At 35.7% G+C, this 26,232-nt stretch overlaps 1 protein-coding gene across 2 annotated transcripts in view; it reads right to left on the bottom strand.

Annotated features, from left to right (window-relative positions):
- Nucleotides 1–3,262: 3,262 nt before the first annotated feature.
- The window catches only part of SHPRH (SNF2 histone linker PHD RING helicase), a 45,555-nt gene continuing 22,585 nt past the window's right edge, over nt 3,263–26,232 (bottom strand). For both annotated transcript variants that reach the window (XM_005420071.3, XM_031056283.1), the window contains 16 exons: nt 25,041–25,129; nt 23,214–23,303; nt 22,527–22,634; nt 21,885–22,027; nt 18,857–19,030; nt 18,485–18,547; nt 17,220–17,445; nt 16,194–16,337; nt 14,899–15,000; nt 13,965–14,036; nt 12,043–12,231; nt 8,470–8,562; nt 7,817–7,903; nt 7,192–7,370; nt 5,230–5,310; nt 3,263–4,009 (listed from right to left, as the gene is read on the bottom strand). In XM_005420071.3, coding sequence (XP_005420128.1) covers nt 3,913–4,009; nt 5,230–5,310; nt 7,192–7,370; nt 7,817–7,903; nt 8,470–8,562; nt 12,043–12,231; nt 13,965–14,036; nt 14,899–15,000; nt 16,194–16,337; nt 17,220–17,445; nt 18,485–18,547; nt 18,857–19,030; nt 21,885–22,027; nt 22,527–22,634; nt 23,214–23,303; nt 25,041–25,129 — 1,937 coding nt within the window. In that variant the 3' untranslated portion in view covers nt 3,263–3,912. The remainder of the gene's footprint in view (nt 4,010–5,229; nt 5,311–7,191; nt 7,371–7,816; nt 7,904–8,469; nt 8,563–12,042; nt 12,232–13,964; nt 14,037–14,898; nt 15,001–16,193; nt 16,338–17,219; nt 17,446–18,484; nt 18,548–18,856; nt 19,031–21,884; nt 22,028–22,526; nt 22,635–23,213; nt 23,304–25,040; nt 25,130–26,232) is intronic.

The following is a 26,232-nucleotide window of genomic DNA, read 5'->3' as shown; positions in this document are numbered from 1 at the left end:
CTGATTGCTTACCTTGGGAGAGCAATAAATTTCAAGGTTAATTTTTTCTTATACCAGTCAATGCAAGATTGACCAATACAAACCTTTTTCCCTCCAAATTAACCGAAGCACAGTTTCAACTGAACAAATAAACCTGTGACTCCTGAAAGAGGTAATGTAGTCAAAAGGACTGTAAAAATGGATGGAAAGAGGACAGCACTGTTTGTGTCAGAAGAGACAATGGTAAGGAGATGTTAGCTGATCCCCAGCTATAGTCCAGACAGAATTTTACAAGAGGATTTATGTCTAATTATGGGTTTAACCAGACACAATTATTTTTTATCTCTGTGGGATCCCACTCACAGATAACTCTAACACATCTGCACACACTGGCAGACGTGCGGTTTGGACGGCCTGTCTCACAAAAAGCATCATCAACTCTGTCCAGTTCTAAATATGAAACTTGAATATGCAAGAGAAGACTGAGGTAAATATTCTTCTGTGGTACCTGACCTGAAATACACTACAATGGAAATTGTCATATATCCTGGACTTTCATTAGTATGTTCAAAAGTTACTTAATAGGTTAAGATGCAAACCTATTCCTGGCACAGGCTGATTTAGAGAGCAAGGGGGAATCTTAACTTACAAATTCTCTTAAAGATCCACAGTGACATTCACAGAGCTCAATTTAACAACACAAGTTTAACACCTCAGTTTCCAAGATGATCATATTGTGTGGTTCAAGGAAGTTCACTATTTGCATCGAGCTTTTACAGATACCAAAATGACAGCTCTGTTCTACAAGGCACTGAACTTTATATACAGTGAGAAAACCTGTCCCAAAATCCTCACCAACTACAATTAAAAAAACTCTTAACATTCTTTGTTATGGAAATGAAAGAGATTAAAAGTCAGCACTGAGGTATTTGGAAACAGGCGAAGCCTCATTTTTCAAGGGACTGACTTCACCAGGTAAGTAATACCGTTAACCTGGATCATATTTATATGTTTTAGCAGGAGAACACATGAGAATCTGGTACATGCCTCTGGTAGGTCTGCACAAATGTTATGCAAACACTGCAGTCAGTATTTAAAGGTTTCTGTCTTCTGTGGGAAATCCCATTTCTATGAGTCTACTGGAAGTCCTAGGATAGGGCAGACTTTGTTCTCAGCTAAGATACTGTCTTTCAAAAGTGTTTTGATAGAAGGCAAAACCATGACAGTACCATGAAAACAAGCTTACTGTGCTTTGATAAGAGAAAAGCACTGCAGATGTACAAGCTACACCCTTAGCAAGAAAAAAAAAGCAAAAAAAATTCATTTCATGAGAAGATCTCTTAAGATGTCTGAAAGAAAAACCTTTGTCAAAGATACTAAATATTGCAAAAAAGGAAAAAAGCATTACATTTTGATCTCTGTGCTTGATATTATGTAAAACTTGAAGAGTTCATTTTACTACTGACAACCCTCCAATTTCAAGAGGTCCTTTACCATGACTCATGCCAGATTTTAATGTAATATATCCAGAGCTCTAGGTGCTGTTGCTCCAGGGCAGTCAGGAGAGCACCTAGAATCTGATTTTCTGGCATCCTATGCTGTTATATGAGTATAAAACAAGGTAAACCAAGACTAAAGACTCATGCAGTGCTTGGTAAGAAGCTAAGCTTTTGGTTAGGAATTCAAAAGCCACATATTTATAAATAAACAATGAAACCATCATATTTATACAAACAAGCCTGATGCCTTAAGATTTTAGCCTTTCTGTTTAGCCTTTCTGGTTTTCAAATCTTGTACTGCATTAGTGCATAGCTCTAAACTCCATATAAAGTGTTAACTACTGTCTTCACATTTTGGTCAGACAAAGCAGTTCCTCTAGGCCTAAAACTCAAGGACACCCTACAGCCTCAGGCCCCAAAAAGCATAAAGAAAAGTGAATTGGGGGTGTGTGGCCTGGGGGAATATGACTTCATTACCTGAAGCTGTAACTGGAGCATTAACCCCCTGATTTGCAAGTAGACCAAACTTGTATCTATCTGGAAAACTCGTGACCATCACCCCCAGCCTTGGGGAGGCTTCGTCTGCCCTTAATATACCTGAAGGCCCTTCAATAAATATATCCACTTTTGTCCTTTTAACTTTGTCTGGCCTCTTTTTTCTAGGTAAGCCCAAAAAAGGCATCAAGCCAAAAACAGGAAGAGGCTGGGAAACCTCTCATAACTGACATTTTTCAGTTTGCCTTTCTGTCTCCACATTCATTGACAACTATTCTTCACACGTCTAGTTAATTAAAATGGGAGCTATGAATGTAAACACTATGTGCTTCCACAGTTTGTAGCACAGATACATCATTTCTCAGAGTGAATAGCAGCTTCTTGTGCAGTCACATTGTATCATATAATATCAAAATTATCTGAAGCTGATGAGGAAATTGGAATGTTGCTGTCCTCAGAGTTCCTGGAGTGTCTGTACAACATGATCTCCAGTACACTGTAAAATAATTTAGGTTGGAAGGGATCCATGGAGGTCATCTGGTCCAACACACCACAGATAGCAGGACCAGCTTTGAAGGCGGATCAGGTTGCTTAGGGTTATTTGAGTTCCCAGTATGTTCAAGGATGGAGATGTCACAGTTGCTGTGTAAACTGCTTGATCAAGCTTATCTAAAGAAGACCCCACCATCTATTCCATTTCTCTTGCTGCAAACTGAGGGAAGTTGCTTATGCATACACATTTGCCCACTTGCTAAACACAAAATTGTGTTTAACACCAACTGCACAACTGAGCTTCCTTTTGTAGTACCTTCAGAAATTAATGTTATATAAATGCACACCCATAGCCAATACCAAAAGGCTTAAAATTTATCGTGCCTACCTTCAGCAGTCTGAAAATTAGCCTAGATTTCTTTTCTACTGTCAACAAAGATGGGGTAGAGTGTTCTTGCATATCTAAAGATAAAGCTTCACAAAAGTTCCATTTCTCTCCACACTTTTTCTAACTGAGACCAGGTACCTAATAACTAGCCTGCCTACCATAATTTCATGTATTTTGTATATTTAAATTGCTGCAGCTTTAAGGGGAAGAACTGGAAAAAAGATCAGGATGAGACAATCCACAGAGACACCAAATAATTACGAAGTGATCAGCAGTGTAACCAATTAAGTTTTGAAAATTCTGTAGCAAATGCTTTTCTTTTTTTTTCAAACAGAGCACTCAATCGCAGCTTCAAGTGAAAAATATACAGCAAGTGCAAGTCTTTAACTGATCACCAGATCAACACGCATACAAAAAGCATAATTTAATTATCATCTTTTTGCTGTGAGTAAGCATTAACAATGAAATATTTAACTGTCAAAAGTCTTTATGAATATCTAAAGGCCTAATACAAATATCCAAACTATTAGTAAACATTTGTAATTTGAAGTGTTAACAATAAGACATTTAATAACTCTGCATTAAATCTAACAAGCCTTTTCTAGAAGAATATTAATTTACAGTCATTCTTTCTAACAGCTCTTTGTACAATTAAAAAAATTAGATTTGTATTTTGCTTCCCTTTCCCACCCAACCACCCACATAGTTTTGTTCTCAGGCTGAGCTAATAGCCAATCAAGCCTGATGGTAAAAATCCTCTCAAACCAAGGGTCCAAGATCTTGGTTTCAGCATCCAGCTCAAATTCTCTTTGGGAAAAAAAAAAATCCATATTTGTATAATGTGCAAAGTGCAACTTTTATCCAGTGCCATCAGAAGTATGTGCTGCTATGAACATCAGCAAAGAAGAAATCAGTAAAAATTAAGACTTCTTAATTTCCGATTGCACTCTTATGGACAAATGTTAGATGATGTCTACAGGAATGACAGATCAAGTGGATTTTATCCTGGTGCTTACTGGGTCAGGTACTTTCCAATTTCATTAGGTCAAACCAATGTTTTTATTCAAGTTCTTCAGTTTCCTCTGTAAAAAGGTCAGCCAAATCTGCCACTGTCAACACTGAGGCTTCTGACTGTTTCATGGAAGAGCTCGTGTGGCTGTGGGAAAAAATTGCATGTGGGCATCAGAGAAAGAATCAGTGTAAGAAATGAGCTGTGTGCACTGAAGACAGAGCACACAGTTCAGAGTCAATACCTGCTCAGCTTTGAAGCTCAGCAGGAAAGCACACCTTTTGTCCAGGAAACATATACACTCATCAGCTACGGCTCCTGCACATTCTAAGTAAGGTAAAAAGTCCATCTACTGTCCCCAAATGTGGTCAACACCAAACACTGCAAAGGCAGCAGAACATGGGATAATCCACCTTGACCTCCTAACATTTAAGGGATTTGCTTGAGCTTCCAAGCATGAGGTTTAATATTCCTTTGAAAATATTAGCCCTCATGGGATCATTCAACCACTGTACATTTATCCAAATTGTATGTGCAAAAGTAGTGCTACTTCACAGATAAGGAGAATAAATCATTCTTGAAGAGCTGAAACTGAAATCTTCCATAACTGCAGCCAAAGATGTGCATGTAATTTTTAGTTTCATGATTTGTAACAGGGAAATTTTCCATAAACTAAGGCCTCCTCCTAGATTTGTCATGTGTATACCATCTGGTTAAAAGGTACAAGCCTCTTACACTGTCTGCATAAGGAATGTAAATAGCATTTTTGGTCCCACTCCAATCCATCACTGCTTATAGATTTTGGAAAGATAAACCACAGTGAAAACTGCTTTCTGTGTCTGCAGCCCAGCCTCATGTATGACTTAGCATCTGGGCAATGCTTGTATGGACTGTAAAACCAAGAAGTGTGACACAGCACCATTAGATGAAGTTTGTAGGATTAAAAAAATAAAATAACAAAAGAAAGAACCCATGTCCTGTGTTAGAGTTTATAACATATTGTTGCTCTAGTGGCAGGCTTAGTGCTACTCCATCAATTGCAATGTTTTTATACCAATGAACATAGGTAGATTGAAAAGATAAATCATACCATAATACATAATTTATTACTTGATCTTTTATGAAATAAAATACACAAAACATAGCCAACATATTTCTCAGAGAGTTAAAATACCTTAAGCTGCAAGTTGCTGGAGCCAGGTTAAAACTTTTGAAGTCTTAAAACTGTCTTGCCAATCAAAACAGTTTGAAGGACAGCTAAAATTTACATGTAAGATGTACATTCCTAACCATAATAAAAGTATGGTGGAGAACCACTTTTTCATTTTCAGTGCCATAATGACATTTAAAAAAAATTCAACACATACCTTCTATCTACAGTTTTCAGCATAGTCTGCATTCTCTCTTCTATTGTTGCTTTTATCAGGAACCTATGAACAATCGTAGATCTAAATGTGTTTAAAAAAAAGAAAATGCCACCATAAGTGAGCAGAAGTTTTACTGTTACAGCCAAAGTTTAGAACTATATTTTGTCTCATACTAATTCTATTAAAAGTGTTGAAAATATGCCTCTGGTTTTTAAGAAATAAATGTTAGAAGTGATTAGCAACTTCCATTGACATTTCAGAGTGCTTAGTGCTTCCCTGTAAACACACTTTCACTTCACTTTACTGATCACACACTAAATGAATATAAGCTGTATTAGCTAAAATCCTAATGTAGATACAGGGCAAAGTTCTGCTCTCTGTGTCCTTACTAGAAACATTCCTCCAGAGCCCAAAGAAAAAAAAGAGTTTTGCCCACTGGTTATATACAATGTTCATACTTCATTGTCACAAATTATTCCAAGAGACAAGAGCTCAATGTCATGGAAAATTAAACCTAATACCCAGAGTTTTAATAATATTATTTTTGAAGACAGCAAAATATAACAATTTTTTTTTAAAGAAGTCAGTAACTGTAGTCAACACTGGTAAAATATAAAACCCAAAATGTCAATAAACACACCACAAAATGAAAATTCCATTTATGAAATAAATTTTCATTCCTTTTATGAAATAAAATTTCAAAAAAGAAAGAAGTAATTTAGAAAAGTGACCATAAAGTGAAATGGAAAACAGTCAGATCCAAAGATAAAAATGAAAAAGCACCCTATGCTCCCCGGTATAAACATTTTTCAAGGTAAGAACCCTTGAAAATGCTTAGATGATTTTCAGGTCTTAGGTTGAAACTTTGGCAGGCAACATTTCACAGAAGAATGAAGGAAGAATGCTTTTGGATTCACAGGCAAAGGTCTCCCCCCAAAAAAGAGAAGTAACTAAGAACTGAACTGGCAATAGTTGCACCAGTGACACTAAACAAGAGTATTCCCTAATGCTCAGTGCACTTGGAACACAGCCCTTTTTAAAAATAAGCCTAGCTGAAATCTTAATTCTTAAAAAGTACAATGTATTCTTGGGGGTTTTATTGCAAGGTTTTTGTTGCACCTTTCGTGCCAGCATCATGTAGAATTGCAGTGTGGGCTGCTGCAATCAATCTTTCCCTCACAGTTATAATTCTAAGCCCTCACACTTAACTAAAAATCTTTACCAACACAAAAATATCCACCTGTTCATAAACATTCTTTCACATACATGCTCCTTCATGTCCACCTCTCTCTTTGCTTTCATTTCCAGAACACAACCCCCATTATTATTCTACAGTATTGTTATTCCAGAATTGACTGCAGTTATTTTTCTTCTCCATGTACTGGGCTTTAAATTTTTTTTTATAAAGTCACGAGACCTTAGGAAAAACACACACATCTCATAGTTGAGGACAAACTTTCTAAAACCCTTTTCAAATGTTCAGCACTACCTATGTCCGAGCAACAACACTGAAACAAACAAGAGACATACAAACTCATTAATTTCTTCAAAAAGACAGGGGTGAGGGCAGAACTGTGATTTATAAACTTATCAGTTCTAACGAGAATGTGCTATAACTTTCTTTTTGGAAAAAAAAACAACTAAAAAAGCCCCAAAACAAGGAAACAAAAAAGCCCCAACAATTTATGCAGCCCCTAATCTGGAGCTAGGAATGACCAGTCAGAAAGAGCCTCTCAAGGAAACCCAGAAAGGCCATGCCTGAATGTAGCCATATATGACATAAACGATGAGTTGCTCAGACTTGCAAAGCTAAGACATTTCTGGACATTTTTGCAAGCAGTAGTCCAAAGTTAAAAACTAAGGCATCAATGGCACACATAAAATAGGGCAGCAGCTGAACAAGGTTTTTTCAGATCTATTCTGGACCATATCTAAACCCTTGAACACAACTGTAAACCTTACTTTGTTTGGCCAATACGATGTACTCTGCCAATAGCCTGCAGCTCATGTGCTGGATTCAGAATGGGCTCCACAAGCAGAACATGAGTTGCTTCGATGATGTTCAGTCCATTGGAACCAGTGTGAAGAGGCAGCAGCAAAATATTGATGTTGGGATCATATTTAAATGCAGACAGGTTTTCCTAAAAGGCAAACATCACAGCAGTGTGACAAAAGCTCCTCAATGCAATGTGTGGGGGACAAGACTATATTTTCAACAAACTATGGCAGCAAATGCAGGCTCCAGATCGACAATCTTTGCAGGTCTGTCATCCCAGAACAGATAATGACAGTCTCAGGAAGGCATGAACTTCTTGCAACACTGATCAGTGTGTCACATACTTAACTTCCATGCCAATGCATCTTTCTCAAAAGTGAATGTACTGTTTATCTCCAAATGCTTTAAAGTAGGACTTTTTGAGATTATAAATTTTAGAATTAATAAGTTGGAGATCAAAACTTCTGCCATACAAATTTGCTGCTTTTTTAGTTTCTGAAATGAAGCAACAAAGTAAAAAGTATCAGATTAACTTCTGTGAACTATGATTTCCCCACTGAAAATAATTTAAGAAAAATATCCTTTATGTACCTGAAATTTACTAATTCCATTGATCTGAGAAAAAACCATGTTGTTGTCATACAAAGCTTTTGAAATTATATCCAACACATCTTGCCACTGTAAAAAAAAACAAAACAAAACCACGCAACACAATAAAAGTAACTCAACATTACAAACAGCAATGACAACTAAAAAATAATAATTAGCTTCTCTAACAAAGAGTAGATTTTAAAACTTTTCAAACTGCTTTAAAAGGATCCTTTAAAAGGATTTGCAATTCTTTTAAAAAAATTGTGTGCTAGAAACCAAATCTTTCATAAAACTAAGTAAGACGGGTAATTAGAAAGATAACTTGAATAAAAGAAATTGGTAGCCATTGAAAAAACAGTTTTACAATGTATCAAAAAACATCAGCACATCATATTTAAAATTATCTAGAATTTCTACTGCTTCCATACAAATCTAAGTGTTTGCCCTTTAAAGAAACAAGCTTTCACATCTGCTGACTATGATCATTATTCTTGTTCCAGTTACAAGACTTGCCCTACAAATCCTCAAAACAATCAAGTGGTTGTACAGAGTGATTCAACATTTTGGTAGCTAAACTAGCTCCAGAAAAGATTATGAATGCTTTTAACTCAAAAGACACATGCAAAGACAAGACAGAAAATGGTGATTAATACCGTTGAGAAAACTAAGGACTTAGCCCCTGGATCTTTAAATTGAATTTTCTTCAGTGTTCGGACCACAGCTTCCACTTTGGTGGAGTGACTTCCCTTTGAAAAGCCAAAGAAGCACATTAGTAAAGTAGGATAGTAAAAAACTCCTTCCACATTCATTGCTTTATTAAATGATGTTATATTAGGTCTCTCATACATCTTACACAAAGTTAACAATGATCAGCCTTGAGGAAGGGCAGGTTAAGTAGCACTGAACTACTTTTACCTCTCCCTCATAAAACACTGCACTAGGATCAGCAGCGTGTACCAGCATGGAGGAATGAAGTGCCACGCAGACACACCCTCTGGTTCTGCATGAGGCAAAGCAGACGGCCCAGGTAGTGCAGTGGCACCAAACACAGTGCAGTGGCACCAAACGTGCCCATTAGGCCTCCTGCAGTTTAACTTTGTGGCACAATCTTTAGTGATTCTTTCAAATGTATATTAAAATTTCCCTACCTTCATAGCTTTTGAAAATGGAAAGAAAAACACCTACCTGAATGCTATTTATGTTGCTTTTGTTTCTCATTCTGGCAACATCAAACTTATGTTCAGTACTATGAAGCTTGTTAATTATATTTAAAACAGTATGAAAATTGTAAATATAATTGATTATTGAATGATGGTGAGCTGCAATGAAAACATCTTTCTATTCTGCATTCACAAGTATTTCAATGCATAATGAATCCAATACTTTATTTTACATCTTGTCCATTTTGATTTATGTACTCTTCCCTATCCCCTTAGGTCAGTGAGAGGATACAATGAGATGCAATTCTTTTTCCATCTCCTTCAGTATGTACTTTCTATAACAGCAATTTTACCTCATGTCTTTTTTAAAGAAGTCTTTACTTTCTTACTACACACATAGTCATTTCAAACTGTGCTAGATTCAGCAGGACAAATACTGTTTTATTTCTGTCTGCACCTGTCTTTTGAACATTGAATTAACTATGTTGGCTCACTACAATGACAGATCAAATTTACTGAAGTCATGCTGCGTGCAGAATTGGCTGGGAAGGATGTCAGCAGTCTCAGCACAAGCTGGGAACCAGTGCTGGGCTCCTTGATCACTCACACACGAGGCAGCTAACATGTGAAAGACTTTCTGCAGACTGTTTTACCAAAGGCTGCAGTAAGCAGTGCTGTTTCATTACCCAGGGTCCTCCACAGTGATTCCAACTCTGCAATGTCACAGACATAGAAACTAACCAGCTTTCTTCCATGTCATTACTGCTGCACCTGGTAGACACTGACTGTCCATCTGACAGTTCGCAAAGTCAGATGGACAATTAGAAATGCTTATGTTGGCAGGTCTGAAAGGATGACACATTTGCAGCCCTATGGCTACTGTCTGCTAACCATAAACACCTAGAGTTAGGAGATCTGAGACTAGCCTTTAGGATTTCCTACATAATTCCAGGGTCATTTATGGCTTTTCCAATACTGTTCATCTCTGATTCAGTGATGACAATCCTGGCTAATATGTTCTAGTTGTCTTCTCCTCAGAAACTGTTTTTAGACCTTATCACAGGTTATATTTTTCCCTGCCATAACAGATAGCAGCTTTAGCCACTGTTGTTGATTTTTCCACCTTTCAGATTCCTGTGACTCAGGTGTCACAAAGGTGACTTCGTACAAGATCAGTAAGGGGAACTGTGCTGCAGAAAAGAACAGCACAATGCTTTAAGTGGTAACAGTCTTTCTGCTCTATTTTTTAAACAAAATAACTGTATAAAGTTCTTCATCCCTTTGTCTTCATTATGTTAAACTATATTATACTTATTGAACTTCCAAGTGACTAGAACTTTGGCTCACAGTACACACAAAGATCTCAATTTTGTTCTCTATGGAAAGATGAAACTGACAGAAACACTCTTGTTTTTCAGTCTGTCTTAAAAAATGGTATCCTACTCATTACCCCCACACCATGAGTCCGTCATTTTGTTAAATATTCAGATGACTATTTATAAAGAAATTGGTTAGATCAAATGAATTATCGAACAGTAAACATTAGAACCAAAACTACCGTCTAACAAACAATTTCTGTCTCAGATGACAGGCTGGCAACACCCACTTTAATACTGACCAGACACAGGAAGCTTTTACAAAACCAAAACATGCAGAGATGCCAGTAATCTCTCTCTCAGTATAAAATGCTTCCATTTACAGTAGTCCTTTGCATCTAAGGCATCACCTTAAAACGGTTAATGTCAGCAAAATAAAGTGTTAGAAAGAAAGAGAGGTAGTGAATACTTTAAGAGGGATTGAGAAAGATCAGGTTAAGATATAACCACTGAAAAAAATCACACAATTTTCATATCTATCCTGAAAGATACTGATCTTAACTTCAGTATTCTATAGAAACCATAGTAAGCTTGTTATTCTTTGTAAACAGTCCTTTAAAGGAATATAAGGTAGAATTTTTTTATTTTTAACAATGTTGCTTGTTTACATAGTAAATACAGTGAAGCTACAGTGTAAATTTTTAATGTTTCATTAACTAAGAATGAGCTTTGCTCAAGCAAATTCACACAGAATTAATATTTTTGGTTTGTTCAAAGTTTTTGATGCAGAAATACTTCAAGAAAACACTTCAACTCTTTACACAGGATAGCAGATGACATGTTCTTTCAGTGTCTTATTTATGAAATTTGGTTATTCTGGTTATTTTTTAATGTAATTTATGAAACATATTTGAAATTTTGTTAGAAATAGGGTGATATCTCTAAACCATATATGGAATTAGTATGTAAAAAGCCCTGCATGAAGTTGTATTCTAAGAAGTAGCACTTGAAAAATACAGCCTATTTACTCCCCCTGGTGCCACATACTGTAAACTACTTTAATAATTCGAGTTAGGAACCATCTACTCATACAATGGAATTCTATTTGTCCAGGGAGGTTGAAATAACTACTGTGAACGTGGTAGCATTGTCTTCAATACAGGGTAGCAACCCTAGAAATTGTGCAAGGTTCAAGGAGACTTGCACAGATATCATGGAAGTCTGTCAGCACAACTAGTTATTATTTTTAACTACACTAATCAGATTAAAATAATGACAAGCATCACAACCATATTTTAATCCAGTCGTATCATAATAATACTTTTATTAAAAGACAGCAGAACCATCTAAATCAAAGTATTATCAATGTATTTTATCTTTGCATTTTAGCCCAGAATCCTCTATTTTTTCCACAATTGCACTAAACACAGGTTTTTGGTTTCTACAAGACATTCATGCAGTGCAAACATCTACCTATGCACTACATGTATGTTAGTACTAAAGACTAAAGACTCATGGAGGTGCTGTCTCTTCAACACAATGAAAACTCTCCTTTAGTAAAAAATGCAGATACAACAGTGCAATCAGGATTGAATTCCTACATGTTTGTGTCTAGAGGTTTTGTCATTAGGACAAACTATATATAAAACTATATAGTACACTTATCTGCCTAAATGCAATATGCTACAAAACACAACAAGTATGCACTGCTGAAAGTTTGGGCCACAGAGCTCCTGCACAAACAACTCACCTTTACAGGAATATCATCCTCCTGATTTGCAGCTTCTGCAGTGAAGACATAAGATATTTCTTTATGAGATGTGGTCTGCCTGCAAATGGCACATTTAATGGAGCTGCGGCGGGTGCCAACGCTGTACTGCTGGATGATGATTGCAATGCACTCATTGCAGAAACAGTGTCCACACGTCAGCACTGCCCACTGTGCAGGAAACAAAAAACCCAAAACACAGCACAGCTTCAGTCTGAGGCCAGTGCAAAGGAAAAATAGTGTACTAAATATGATAAATTATACTTTCATAGAGAAATTATGTTATTTTCATGATATTCATCAGATTAAAGAAGAATTTTACAATTGTTGCACTCCAGCTGCTAAAAAGCCTGAATTTTAAAGTTTTCCAGCATAGAGACATTCATGATCTAAAGGAAGTTTCTGAATTTATTGTTCATTGTTTGCATTTTCTCAGTTTTGAACTTCAGGAAAGACATTACAATCTTCCATTTCTATGAAAGATGATTCTTAATGCCTTATATGTAAACACAGATTAAGTATTTACATACTTTTTAAAAATTACAGAAATATTTTTATTTTCCTTCTCTACAATTCTTTATCTGTGCATTCATACTAGACTGGTTTTATTTAATAAGTGATAGAAAAAAATGCTTTAATTTTTCCCTACTGATAAGTCCAAGGCAGCATCTTTGGACTTAAGAAAAAAGATTTTATACAGTGTCTTAATCTCTTTTTGACAGAATGTATGTGAAACAAGATTGCATTGCAGAAGCTGTTCTCCCCTTGTGAGCCTAGAGCATCTACATGTCAGCTGACACCTTCCATAATAGAGAAACAATTTGTAGACCAGTAGTTTTTAAATTCAAAATAATATCTTTTGCTATACTAGCCTGTTCTTTAGGCCATTCCAAGAGGAATAACTAGAAGTGTTCATGGGACCAAGTAGCAAATGGATTGACTAAACCACTGATTTTAAGCAGGTCTTTTAGGCTTTGTTAGGTTTTTTCAATTGTGCAGAAACAGAATGATAAATATTTTAAAAGTTCTTTGCAACATGAAAACTGCTACCATGTAAAGAAACAGTCTTGTTGTTAAGAAAAGATAAAGAAAATTAAGATATTATTATCCCTTTCAGTGAGCTCTTCCAGCTCTGAGATAAAGAATAATGGCAGTTAACAGGACTAAAAGTTGGTCTCTGTAAAAACCTTGGCAGAAGAACACAGAGGGGACTTTGGAAACATGGCAGGACATCAGTTCATGCTTACACATGTCTATAATGTAAAGAGAAGCTAAACCTCCTTAAAATAGCTGCCCTAAAAGGAAGAGACAATTTAGTTTTACCATAACGAGTCCTTTTATGTTTTTCCCTAATGTATGGTAAGTCAAATTTAAACTATGGCTTTGTACTTTATGATATAGATTAAGTCTCACTTGAGTTTCAACTCCTGCACTTCAGCAGGGAAAGAAATGTACATTGCCAGTATTTATTCTGTTGGATTTTGCTACTGTTTGCATTTGTAATATCCTTTTCTTTAGAAGAAAAAAATACTACCAATAAGAACAATTACAATAAAATACAATAATATACAATAGAAGTTTACCTACTTCCTCTTTCTGTTAGCTTATAAATGGGAAATAAATCTTTCTGCCAGAAGTTTAACTTCAGATTTATAAAACAATCATGAACTCACATTTTTGGAACACTTAAGCAGATGTCAAAAGCTAAAAGAAGTAGAGGTGCTTGCATCTGAGAAAGATGTTATTTCAGGGGAGAGGCTGGTTGGTACATTACAAAAACAGCTCATTTTCCCTGTTTCAATACAACGTCCATTTAAAAACAGGTCTTGACAATTTGACACACAACTGGCTCAGCTCCAGCTACAGGTGTTCTAAAAGTAAAACCTGCTGAATAAGTATCTTACCTGTCTTCCTAGTTGACGTGCACAGATTGGACATGGTTCTGGGTTAACTCCTCCAGTAGTTTTGTCTTGAGACTATAAATTAGAAAAAAAAAACAACTTTGTGTTTTGTTATTCTATATTTAAAATAAGCTTCTAGAAAAAATGAATAATGAAACCCTTAAAAGAAACCACATCAAACCAAAACAGTGTCTGAGCAAATGAAAAACATATCCATGTATTCCATGTACTCAAGTCCACCTCGAGGAGTTAAAAAACATGTAACTTATGGTAAGCAAAAGGAGCACTTTTCATTCTGCAGTCCTCCTATGGCATCTGCAGCTCTATAACAGCTCTGAAAAATCCTGGTAAAATACAAGTTTCAAACAAGAAACTCCACATATTTTCTATCAGCTTCACATGGTTGCAAAAACTCTTAAATTTTGCTTAACTATGCTTACTTTAACATAAATGCACTTACTCAAACACTATTATTAAAATAACGTATAATACATGGAGGTTGTCTGTTTTTTTTGGTTTTTTTTGGTTTTTTTTCTTTTTTTAATGCTCACTTTAACTCCAGAAGTGATTACCCTTCTGTTTCAGGTAAGCTCTTAGTAAAATACTAAGGTATGCAGAGACATACATGATTTTATAAGCTTCTACTAAACATGGCCCAGTTTGTTTTAATGAGAACTTTATACATCTAAAACTAGTTTATAGTTTAATATGCATGTAATTAAACACATAACTAAAATATATAAAGCAATAAATAATTTTATGAGCACACAGTAACACAAAGAACAGCGCACTGGATTTCAAAATGTAATGAATCTTCACAGAAAATACAATTTCTTTAAGATGGAAGTTTTAAATAAAAATAATGGTAGGTTTCTTCCCTTCCACAGGTAAACAGAGTACATCACTTAGGTAAAGACCAAGGAACCATTAATCTTACTTTTTCCAGATTAGTGAGGTACAGAAGTTGTCCTAATTTCTTTTGAAGCTGTGATTTGGCAACTGCCTTGTCATTCAGAAGTTTCACTCGATTTTGCTCTACCTATGAAAGCAATATTAAATATGTGTTAAAAAGGGAAAAAAAAGTTAAGTTTTACAATAAGGCCTAAATTAATTTTTTTTGGTGAAATTCAGAATATCTATTCATTTCCTGTAGCCAGTATGAACACAGCATCATGAATAGGCTGAGATGCAGAATGCACACAAAACTGCTTTTTATTGTTTTACTTACAATATTAGCTCTTTAGAGGAACAAAATTAAACTAAAGAACCCAAATTTTCAGAATTTTCTTTTGAAGTTCCTTCAATTTATCATCTCTTTTCTTACAACTGTGTATATATATACCAGAATTAACTGCTGGTTCCAAAAACAACGTGTAAGAGACAATTATTTTCTTTATATTTCTTAGAAATGTCCACATTTGATTTATCCTATACGAAGACAGAAACATCAAGCTGACTTCTTTTTAGATTAATTACAGCTGATAGTGGAGAAGTTTAATACTGCAGAAGAGGCAGGTACCTGAAGGATGAAGGCCAAAGAAATGGGTGTTTCTTTTATGGCTGCATATATGTGCATAAATCTTAAGACTTTATTAGGCATTTGTTAAGCAAAGTGCTCCTATTAAAAAATTGTTTTACTACAGAGATGAAATTTATTTCCTTATAGAAAGAAGCAATTTTATCTAACTCAATCTCACAGTAAAAAAGCACAAAATGTGTCTATAGAAAATACACTTCTGTTGGTGCAAAAAAAAAATCCAAAGGTTAAATCAACCCAACATTTTCTCTATCATCATAAACAGAGTCAGGGGTAGCTCAGAAATTTCAAAATACTGAAAAAAAGATTTTTCTTTAATGTCCTTATTTCTGTTTTATATAGGTATTTGTGAAAAGTATCAATACAGGTAAGGAGTCGGGTCAACTTAATTTTCCGCCCAGCTTGGAAAACTGGGCAACTGTAGAGGAAGGAAGTTGCAGCTCCTGAAAGGGGAGCAGCCTCTTGGAAACATGCTACTCTGTCAGAAGGCTAACAAAAATATATCACATTAAGAATTACAAGCTCAAAATGGTCTATGTACTCAACCTAGAAAAATTCTATACTCCACCAAGCCTGTCTGAAATGCAAACAGAGATACATTCTAGACATTATACACAGATCCAGATGTGGATTTTGTTTTTGTAGGAGGTAGGTTCCATCAAAAAGAAACCATTCTTTCCTGCCCAGTACTCTACCTCATGTGGCTCTATAATGTGGAGCACTGGTGGATTTGGTTTTGGCTCATCAGGGTGACGCACTCTCAGTCGCTCTGTCGCCATGGCCAGCTCATCAATAGCAGACACGTGATCCCTAAGCACCATCCAATACTCATGAAGTAACTGTAGAAAAACCCCAAATAAGTGAACAGCAGAACTGAATTGAGTTACACTTACATGACTCTGCCATACAATGTAAAATGAAATGTGAGAAACTTTTTGGAGGAAGAGATAATATTTCTTTACAGCATTCAGCCATAACAACAACTAATTATAATGGGAAACAAGCAGTATAGACATCATTTTGCCTGCTCCCTTCTCCAGCCTCTCTGGATAAACAACTAGAAATAGCTGTCGCTCACTTCTTCTACAACAATTCGTGTTACAATAATTAATGCAACTAAAAATTCAGAAACAAAATGCCTCGCAAAACAAACAAAAAAAAAACCCCTGATGAATGAAAAAAATTAGTTATTTCACAGAGTATCATTCTTGTAGCTCAGTGTGTATTGGAGTAGTACAGACCACTGAATCAGTATTTCCAAGTCACAACAGACAGAATCATAACACTGTCTTCATTCTCAGTGGTATATTAGGCACATCTTTGTTTCCTAACATAAAAGCACATGAAAAAACTGTGTTCCTTCTTCACAAGACTGAAGGTAACCTGAATTACAGAATGGACCAGTGTTGGATTTGCTGAGTCTTGTTACATTCTGATTCAAGTAAACAGATGAACACATTTAATTATATCTTTATACCATCTTAATAGATGCAATTACATTGCTTAGTAATTTGATTAGTAGCCAGTATAGCTTTTAAAAACTATTAGCTCACATATAAATCATTTAAAATCAAATCCTATAATAAGCACTGTGGAAAAGGTTGGTAGGCAAAGCCTAATTTCAGGAATATGACTTAGATGTGCTAATACTCAGCTGCAATTTGTTTATAATAAATTAAATGGACCACACAACTGTTTGATCACCACGTAATTTACTGTACCTTGTATTCCTTTTTCCATGCTTCAAAGAGCTCCAGGAATATGCTCCCTTCTTCAGTTACCCTAGCATCCATTCGGTGAGCTTTGGCAAAGGAAAGAAGAGCTTTCAAAGCACGCTCAGTTTCACTGGTTGCCCAGAGCCCTCTGCTTGTGGTTGGCAGACGGTCATCGACAAGCCCTTCTTGGTCTTCTATCATCTCCTCGAATATTGCCATCTGGCCTTTAACACTTCAAAACAAACCAAGCACAGCCCTTAGCACTGATTTGGTACTTCCACATCCATCTGTACTTATTCATCATCTGTTTCAGCCTTCTTATATATGATTAAAGGATAATGCAAATCAAGGAAATATAAACAGCTGTTTTATTACCTAATCAAAAGCTTGCTTTGAACACAGTGACCTACCTCGGTACCAATCCTTAGGCCATTCTGTCAGCCCAAAGTCATCTATAGCTTTTGTAAATCTAAATCATCTTTCAGTATTTATTAAGGTCATATTCATTAAAAAAATCAATTCTGACTTTTTATATAAGCAAGAATTACAGTTAAACTTGGATGCAAAATTTGCTGTGTATTACACTGCGAAAGAACAGTACAGCTTCCCAGTTCTCTCCTTGACAAATAATGCTAATTTTAAAATAATCCATTCTTCCTGATTCCAGCAGTCATGAAGCAACAGAACTCCCACTGGTAAAGACTTCTTAAAATGTTTTCTCAGTAACCTCAAGACTTTTCAATCCAATTTTAACATTGTGAGTGATATGAGAGAGAGAAGTCCAAAAGAAAGCATGCAGAGAGCTGTAATCTATGTCTTTCAGTACCATCCACTATGCACACCTCTCTGACACCCTGTGCAGGTGTCACCTTTCTTTCAGCTTCATCCTGTCTGAGATCTCTCATTGTAACACCGAATGAGGGTGGTATTATACCACTTGCAGCTGGATTGCAAATAAATATTTGCACAAATAGGAGTATGTGTTAAATTAGCATACTTTTATTTATACACATGCTTTCTGAACATGCCACCACTTCATTTCTGATGTATGGTCATATTATAGTGGCTTGAGGGAAAGTGGTATGTATTCATTCCTTGGACATAATGTCTTCAAATGAAATTTACATAGAAAATTAAACCTAATAGAACTACTATCAAAGCCACTAGCAAGAAGTCTCTGTCATTGGGTCATAAACTTATTTCAGACAACATAAACCAATCCAACTTTCACTTTTTCTAACAGTGAGAAATTTATAAAGCTATGAACTTACCTATGCATAAAGAGCTTTGACTCATATTCTGTGAACAATTCGTCAGCCTTACAAAAGACACAGCTGCAACACAGAAAATTGAAAACAGATGCACTCAAAATTTCAGAAACCACATTACCATAAACCCCTATTCCAACATAAAAAACTACACAAAACTCTTAAAAAACAAAACAACAGTCATATGTACACTGATATAGCTGACACTAGAAGATTTTATAAAAATAAAACCAAAGATTATGATTCTAACAAATAGATCTGTGATACCTGTGTGCATACAGCTCTTGAGTACATAATAAAGGCTTTATGCTATTTCAAATGAAGGAAAATTTAGTAATACATATCTAAGGTATACGTTCTGTTTTCAAGACCTACTTGTTAAGTGGCAGTCTAACAGGTCTCAAATGGCAGATAGTGGCAGCCTCAATAACCTGCTTAGAAGGAGGCCCTTCTAAGTTTTTCACTGCTTCTCTTACAATCTTCTGGAACTTCTTCACTTCATCCAGTTGGGTTGTGAGTAGGTATTGAAGGCCTCTGCAGTCACGGAACCTGATTTAAAGAAAAAAGGAAATTACTGTACACCAAGATACAAAATCCAAACTTGGCTCAGCATTTTAAAGTAGAAGAGAAGTAGCTAAATAGCAATCTAGGACAACATACAAAGTTGCTACCACAAGCAAATGCTTATTCTGCTACATGCAATGCTGTCAGAAATCACTTCAGTGTATCCCCAGAGCTGATGCCTGGTATCTTTAGAAAGACTCTTTCCAAGACTTGAGACGTGTGGCCAAATACCAGTAGTGAACACCAACCTGCAACATTCTGGTCCACAATGGAGATCTAATAAATGGAAACCACTGCACATGCAGTCTTACTTGTGTCTGCTGGCCAACAAAATTATTTTCAATGCACCTGTGCAATTCACAACAGACACATGCACACATCACAAAAATACACTTCACTCAGCAAGTTAGCTTTCAAAGTTAAATTTATTAAATGGACAGAACAGTAAACTGTTCTCCTAAAACCTAGCTGCCTAGCTGTCTTTTGTGATTGGAGGGATGTTGCAGTAATGAACACAAACACGAATACAAGTTAAGCACTTCCCACATTGTGTTTTTCCTGAGAGCAGAAGTCTCTTGCTGAAAGAAAGTGCATCATTCCTACAAGATCTGACATTGATGTACAAGACTGTGGTTCTACACAATATGGAAAGTCTGATCCAAAACATACATTTTGTACAGTGCAGAGAGCAAAGCACAGGTTTAGCACTACTAAAGCTTGGCATTCAATATAACCTACTTCAGTAATATGCATTTTAAAATAACATAGACAAAGTTTGCCTAACCAGGTAGTCTGAAAGTAAATGTAAATTGCAACCACAAGTCTGCTGTTAATATCATCAATTGCCAAATAATATCAGCTTTATAAAAATCTCCCTCATTATACCATGGATTAATCATATCCAGTACTCAATTCAGAGTACTTGTTGCTTCCACCATTGACCAGTAGAACTTGATACAACACTGTTTTTCAAGTTTTATCTCATATGCTAAAATAAATTGAAAAGGTAGTAAGTTTTATCCCTGTGTTATAGAAGAAAGTCACAGATAGCTTTTCCAAAGTTATACCATCTGTAAGCAGCAACTTAAGAAGATGTTTTCTAAATACCACATTTCAATCAAGGAAAAAAAAACCAGTGTGACACAAGCTAACAATACAGATGGATGGATAGGCATAGAAGTTTTGCATGAACATGCAAACAATCCTTTCCTCATATTTATTTCGACCAGAATGTGATGCTATCATTCTCAAAGAACCATGAGGCATTCATATCCAGACTCACAGACTGGCTGAGGTTGGAAGGGGCCTCAGGGTGTTGTCTTGCTCAAATGCTCTCCTCAAGCAGGGTCACCTACAGCTGGTTGCCCAAGACCATGCCCAGACAACTTTTGAGTATTCCAAGGATGGAGACCCTGCAATGTCTCTGGGCTACCTGTTCCAGTGCTCAGTCACCCTCACAGTAAAAAAGCATTCCCTGATGTTCAGAGGGAACATCTAGTGTTTCAGTTTGTGCCCATTGCCTCTTGTGCTGAAGAAAAAAGAGGTTAAGTTTTGTGTCTTTATTTAGATTATTCAATAGAATTATGTTAAGTACTGAAAATAAAAGATATATTTACTTCCATCAAGAAGAAATTTCAACCTTTTGGAATCGATGGCAGAAAAGTCAGAGTGGAGGATACATCTTTACACATGGAATTAAAATATGTGTATCTTAAGTATTTAAATTTATACACACATTTTATAAATTTGTACACGGATGTATATACATATATTTATATATTTCATAAATATAATAAAAATGTATTTGACTAAAACATGATTCAGAAAGATTGTATTTAAAAGCGTAAGTTCATGTATCTGAGAAAATTGCCTGAAGTTAAACCACCAGAGCACTGTCCTTCCTATGTCTCCCTTTTCTGTGATGAACTTACAGAGCTTTATCCAGAATGTACAAGAGGGGTACATTCTGAATAAAGCTTAGGAGAAAAGGGTCTATTCAATCCTAAAATTAAGGAGAGACCTTTTTGCTTTCTATATCTAACAGGAACATACAGAGAAGACTGAGTCAAACTTTTGTCAAAGGCACCTGGCAAAAGAACAAGAGACAACATACACGTGATGCAACACAGGAAATATTAACTAGGTAAAATAATTTTAATGTCTTTTTTTTTCCACCAAGCGGGCCAAACATTGGAACAGGCTTCACACAGACTATTGAATCTCCCTCCTTGGAGATACTTAACAGGTCAAATCCCCGTGCAGCTTTACTGGATTGAACAAGCATGGGTCTGGATCTTAAGATGGGGGTTGATTTAAGCAACCTCTGAATGCCCCTTCTGAATCCATTACTCTGTAACTGAACCCAAAAAGAAATGGTATACTGTTGTCTTGAACATGAAACCAACTTCAAATTCTTTGCTTAGAAAAAGAGTGATGCTATTTTACAGTGTTACACAAGGATTTTCTGATATTGTCTGTCTACTTTCCATTTAAGCAAACCAATTTCTTTTACAGGTTACTCAATTTTCATGTAATAAACTTTGAAGTCTTCTTACTCAGCAGTTTCATGAGTATAGAAGACTATGAAACCACAGTAGATAATGCAGAAGAACATTTCAAAGAATGTTTATCTAAGAGAAAACAGTAATTTTTCTGCTTTTCTTTCCAAGTCTTCTATCTAGTTGTGCTTTTTTCAGGGACTGGTTTTGAAACATTATTGCAGTCCAGATGCTCTGAAGCAAAAATGTCTGCTATCTAATTGCAACAGCTAGCACAAACTAGTAAGAAGACCTGAGTAGATTTATCTGTATTTAACAGCCTAATTCAGTTATTCTCTTACTTCTCTGCCATAGAGAGTTTACTTGTCTCCTGTTTGTAGTTGCAGGTAATTTCATTTTGCACACGTTGAACAAGCTCCTCATCAATGGCGTACTGTATTGCTGTCTGGATGACATCCAACCACCAAGGAGAACCTGAATGTATCTGTATGAGAAACAAGAAATTTATCCTTGAACTTTCAAGAGAAAACCAATCTACTCATTGCAACAGAGGCATATACTGATCTTTAGGCCACAGTCAAACACAGATTGGCTAATTCCATGAAAAGTGGAGGATGAGAGTGTGATTTAAAAATATCCTGTCTTCTGATGACATTCAAAAACATGACTAAGAAACTGTCTACATTCTCCCCACCTTTATATTCCTTCAGTAGAATCAGATTCATCAAGGCTATCTATACAGAACAGTCACACAGAGATACTGTGATCTCAAAGTTTCTTCCTTCTCTCTCTCTCAAAAGGAGATAGAGATCATTTAATCAGAGAAAGCAAAGTTCCCTGTGAAATTAATAAAGCAACATTGAAGTGACCTTGTAATTTTAATGGGTGAAAGAAGATAAACAGCTAGAGTTATGGACAAAAAGATGAAAAAAAATCTTTAAAAAAGCCAAAAGTCAGAGACAAAACATTTAAGAGATACCTGCCTTTCTCTGAAGTTCCCGAATGGTTTGAAGAACTGGCTGTAAGGCCTGATGGGCTTCTGCAACTTCTGCGTTGGATTTACTCATATAATGCTGTCGGAGTTGTTCTGCCTGTATGGAAACAGGAGCTTAAACTATGCACAAATCATATCTGTGAGGAATGCTGCAAACATAAAAACTGCCCAACTACCATAGTGCTTCCAAGTGGTTACCTATCTATGTGCTACCCGTCTTCATTTGTAAGCAATATTTAGCAATATTTTTTTTTCCTTTAGAATCCAGCATTTATTAGTAAGCCACAAAAAACATGTGAGAAGACAAATCACTATAAAGATGTTAACTATGCAACTTTGCTTTTGGGTAAGCCAAAACAACACAATAGGAATACAATGTATTACAAAAGGGAACTGGAATATAACTCAGTATTTCTACTTATCTGTGTTGAATAAGCAAACAATAAAGAGATCCCAGAACAGTCTGAGAACAGGACAATTGAACTCACTCATAAAATATAATCATAATATAAAACTTACTCATAAAATAACAAGAAAGGCTTATGTATGTAGTTAACTCAAAAGCTACTTCTTTTGAAATGAAAAGAATTGTTGTTTCTTTTGTTAGAGAAAATGCTGAGGGGACAAAAAATAAAAACGTGCTCTACATATTTATGTAAAAACAAAAGATGTTTACCTCTTCTGCAAGTCGGCTATCACGCAAAGTCGGGGGAATTCCTGGGTGCTTTGCCAACAATTCCATCAAATTATGTGTAGAATGAAGTCTCTAAATATACACAAAGTCAAGAGCAATCATGAAAAAAATCCATTGGAACATCCGTGACAGGAAAGACCTGAAGAGCAATGAAAGCTTACAGCAAGAAATTAGCACAAATTTAAAATCAGTTTTGTCTTTCTCTGCTAATCTGAAAGCATCTTATAAAGAAAATATTCCTTTCCACATTTTACTGAGATAAGAAATTAAATATTAAAAAGACTTTCTTTAACATCTCAAAAGCAAATCCGCAGGCAAGTGTGATACCAAGTCATCAGATCCTATGCCATACTCACCCTCCTAATTAAAACAGCCCTTGACTATTATGAAAAACAAACTATCTCAGGGCACTTTCTTTGGTGTCTTTTGGAATATTCTGAGTATTCATTTAGCCTATCTAAAGCAAAATAAACTGCAAGGAAAAGACCATATACCAAGAGCTATAATAATTTTTCATATTTTTCATTTCTCTGAAATAAAAGATATTGAAAAACACATAACCTGTTGGTACACTTTTAGCGAAAATAAATTTGATTATTAATATAAGGAAACTCTGCTCCTCTTCTCTGGCTTCACCCTTTGCCTCTCAAACCAGACCAATAATATTATGCTTCCTGCACAGCTCTCACAAACTCATAGTAATAGCCTCCATTATCCTAAACTTATGCCCTTCTCACATCCTGGATTCTCTTCACCTGTGCCCTATTACTATTTCAGTCACTCAAGAGGACTGGCCAGCAGTGATTTGCCATTATCCCAAAGAGCTAATCCTACACAACTAAGAAGACTTAACAGAAGTAAAATTTTATTACACTAAGGCAACATTAGTCAGCATATATTTCAAGGGGAAAAAAAAAACTTAATTGGATTCTACAATCCAGTAGAACAATTTAATTAACAACCTATGCACAGCTTAAAAAGTTTAGGCTAACACCTCTATGCTAGCCCAAAAAAAGCCACCAGGAAGTCACAAAGGAAAAATCAAAGAAGCACAACAGAGGCATCAGGTGACCACATGCAACACAATCAAACAATAATTCGTTCACAGAAGCAAGTAAAGAAACAGACAACTGATCACTTATCTATGTGTCACTAACATTTTAAATCTCTAATTATGCTGAAGAAAATTTTGGTAGCTCTTGAAGAATTATAAATATTAGAGAACCATGACTTTTCTACCAGGAAAATATATTCATATTTTTAAATAGTATTCAAAAGGCTAATATATTCAAAAGTCAAATGCCCAAAGAGAAAAGGAACTTCAATTCTTTTCCATGTTTTAATGCCCTCTTATCTTCTGCAGTGCAAATATTTTATTATTCTCTATCATTTGGCACATTAGTATCGCTCTCAGTGCAAACCCTGCATTCCGTAATTGCAGGATGCAATACAACACTTAATGTGAGCAGTCACAGTCACATGCACCAGACTAGGAATTCAGCTTGTTAACTGTACTGCAGAACAGCAGGTGGAGATCATACACTGCTTCAGGGACATCAAGAAAACTCACAAGCAGGTTTTTACAAACACAGTAGCTTTTTTTTTTTTTGGTCAAAAAAAAGGAAACATGAAGGTCATCAGACAGATTCCTATCTAAAGATTGTGATCAAAAATTGTTATCATTACAGCAGGCTGAAACAGTACTTCAGCATACCATTGGGATGAAGAAAAGACTGACCTGTTAAATTAAAGTATTCTAAAGTATTCCAGTTCTTAACTACGTTTCTTTACATTTCAATGCTCACTTACTTGCAAGGAATCTGTTTTGAGCTTTTCTTTGTGCTCTTCAGATGATCTTAGTACTTCTCTGTATAGCTCCGCAGCCAATGCATATTCTCCTGAATTAAAAAAGAGTAGCAAAAACACAGACACATTGTGTTGGTTTTTAAATATACAAACAGCTATAACCTTACAAGTTTTACATTACTTGTAACATACCAAGATGTTCTCAGAGAGTCTCTATATTAAGTGCCTGTCTTCAAGCAATTCTTTCCTAGTCATTCCTCCCCCCCAAAAATTGGTAAAAGACAGAATAGGATATTATACAAAGACTTATACGGTTTTCAAATTAAATATCTTTTGTGACTGTTAGATCTGTAAACCTCTTAATCTTAAAATATGTATTCATGGTTGCATAAATCAGAAAAAAAAATCTCTCATATTGCACTTAAAAAAATCATCTACAACTCACTGCAGTGATGCATTGCTAAATTTGCACTGCAAATGCACTATTCACTCTCCCAGTGAAAACCATGAAAGTTGTGTCGTACTTTAGAAATGCAGAAATGATTAGGTACATGCAGGAAGCATAACAACTGATGTAAGCTGCCAGCATCACAATCACTCCTCAGAAAATAGCTTATATCAATTAAAAAGAAATACAAAATTGAAGTTGTATATGGAAAAGCAGTGAAAAAATAAATCCATCTTAATTTGCTTTTCTCAACTGATGGAAATTTACTTAGCCAGTAATACTCTTAGAGACTCTTAAAACATGGAGAAGCATAGAGAAAAGAAATGCATAAAGACAGATAGGAGAGTAAAACAAAAACCATCATCCTATCTATATGGAAGTGTAACGATTCTATGTCAACAAGATTTGCTGCTTCCTACATTGAAAGAGTTGCATTTGTAAGGGTGTAGTCCCGCCATATAGGACTGCAATTACCAGAAACGGCCAAAAGCTATGTGCTGAATTTGCTAGTTTGAAGCTTGTCAGGCCTCCCTTGAATTTTTCTTGACCTTCCTGAACCTTTTACTTGGCTTAGCTGTGATAGCAATTTCTGTAATTCACTAGGTGTCTATGGCTAATTTTTAGTACATTTTTAAACTTTCGTTTATCTTTGTGTGGTACAAACACAGCTTTAAAAAGACAGCAGTAACAAGCAGCTATTCCATGTAGAATGAGATATTTACAACTACCACAATGATGTAGTGTAGG

This window comes from Geospiza fortis, unplaced genomic scaffold (genome assembly GCF_000277835.1).
Source record: "Geospiza fortis unplaced genomic scaffold, GeoFor_1.0 scaffold162, whole genome shotgun sequence".
NCBI lineage: Eukaryota > Metazoa > Chordata > Aves > Passeriformes > Thraupidae > Geospiza > Geospiza fortis.
This window is presented reverse-complemented; position numbering and strand designations above follow the sequence as displayed.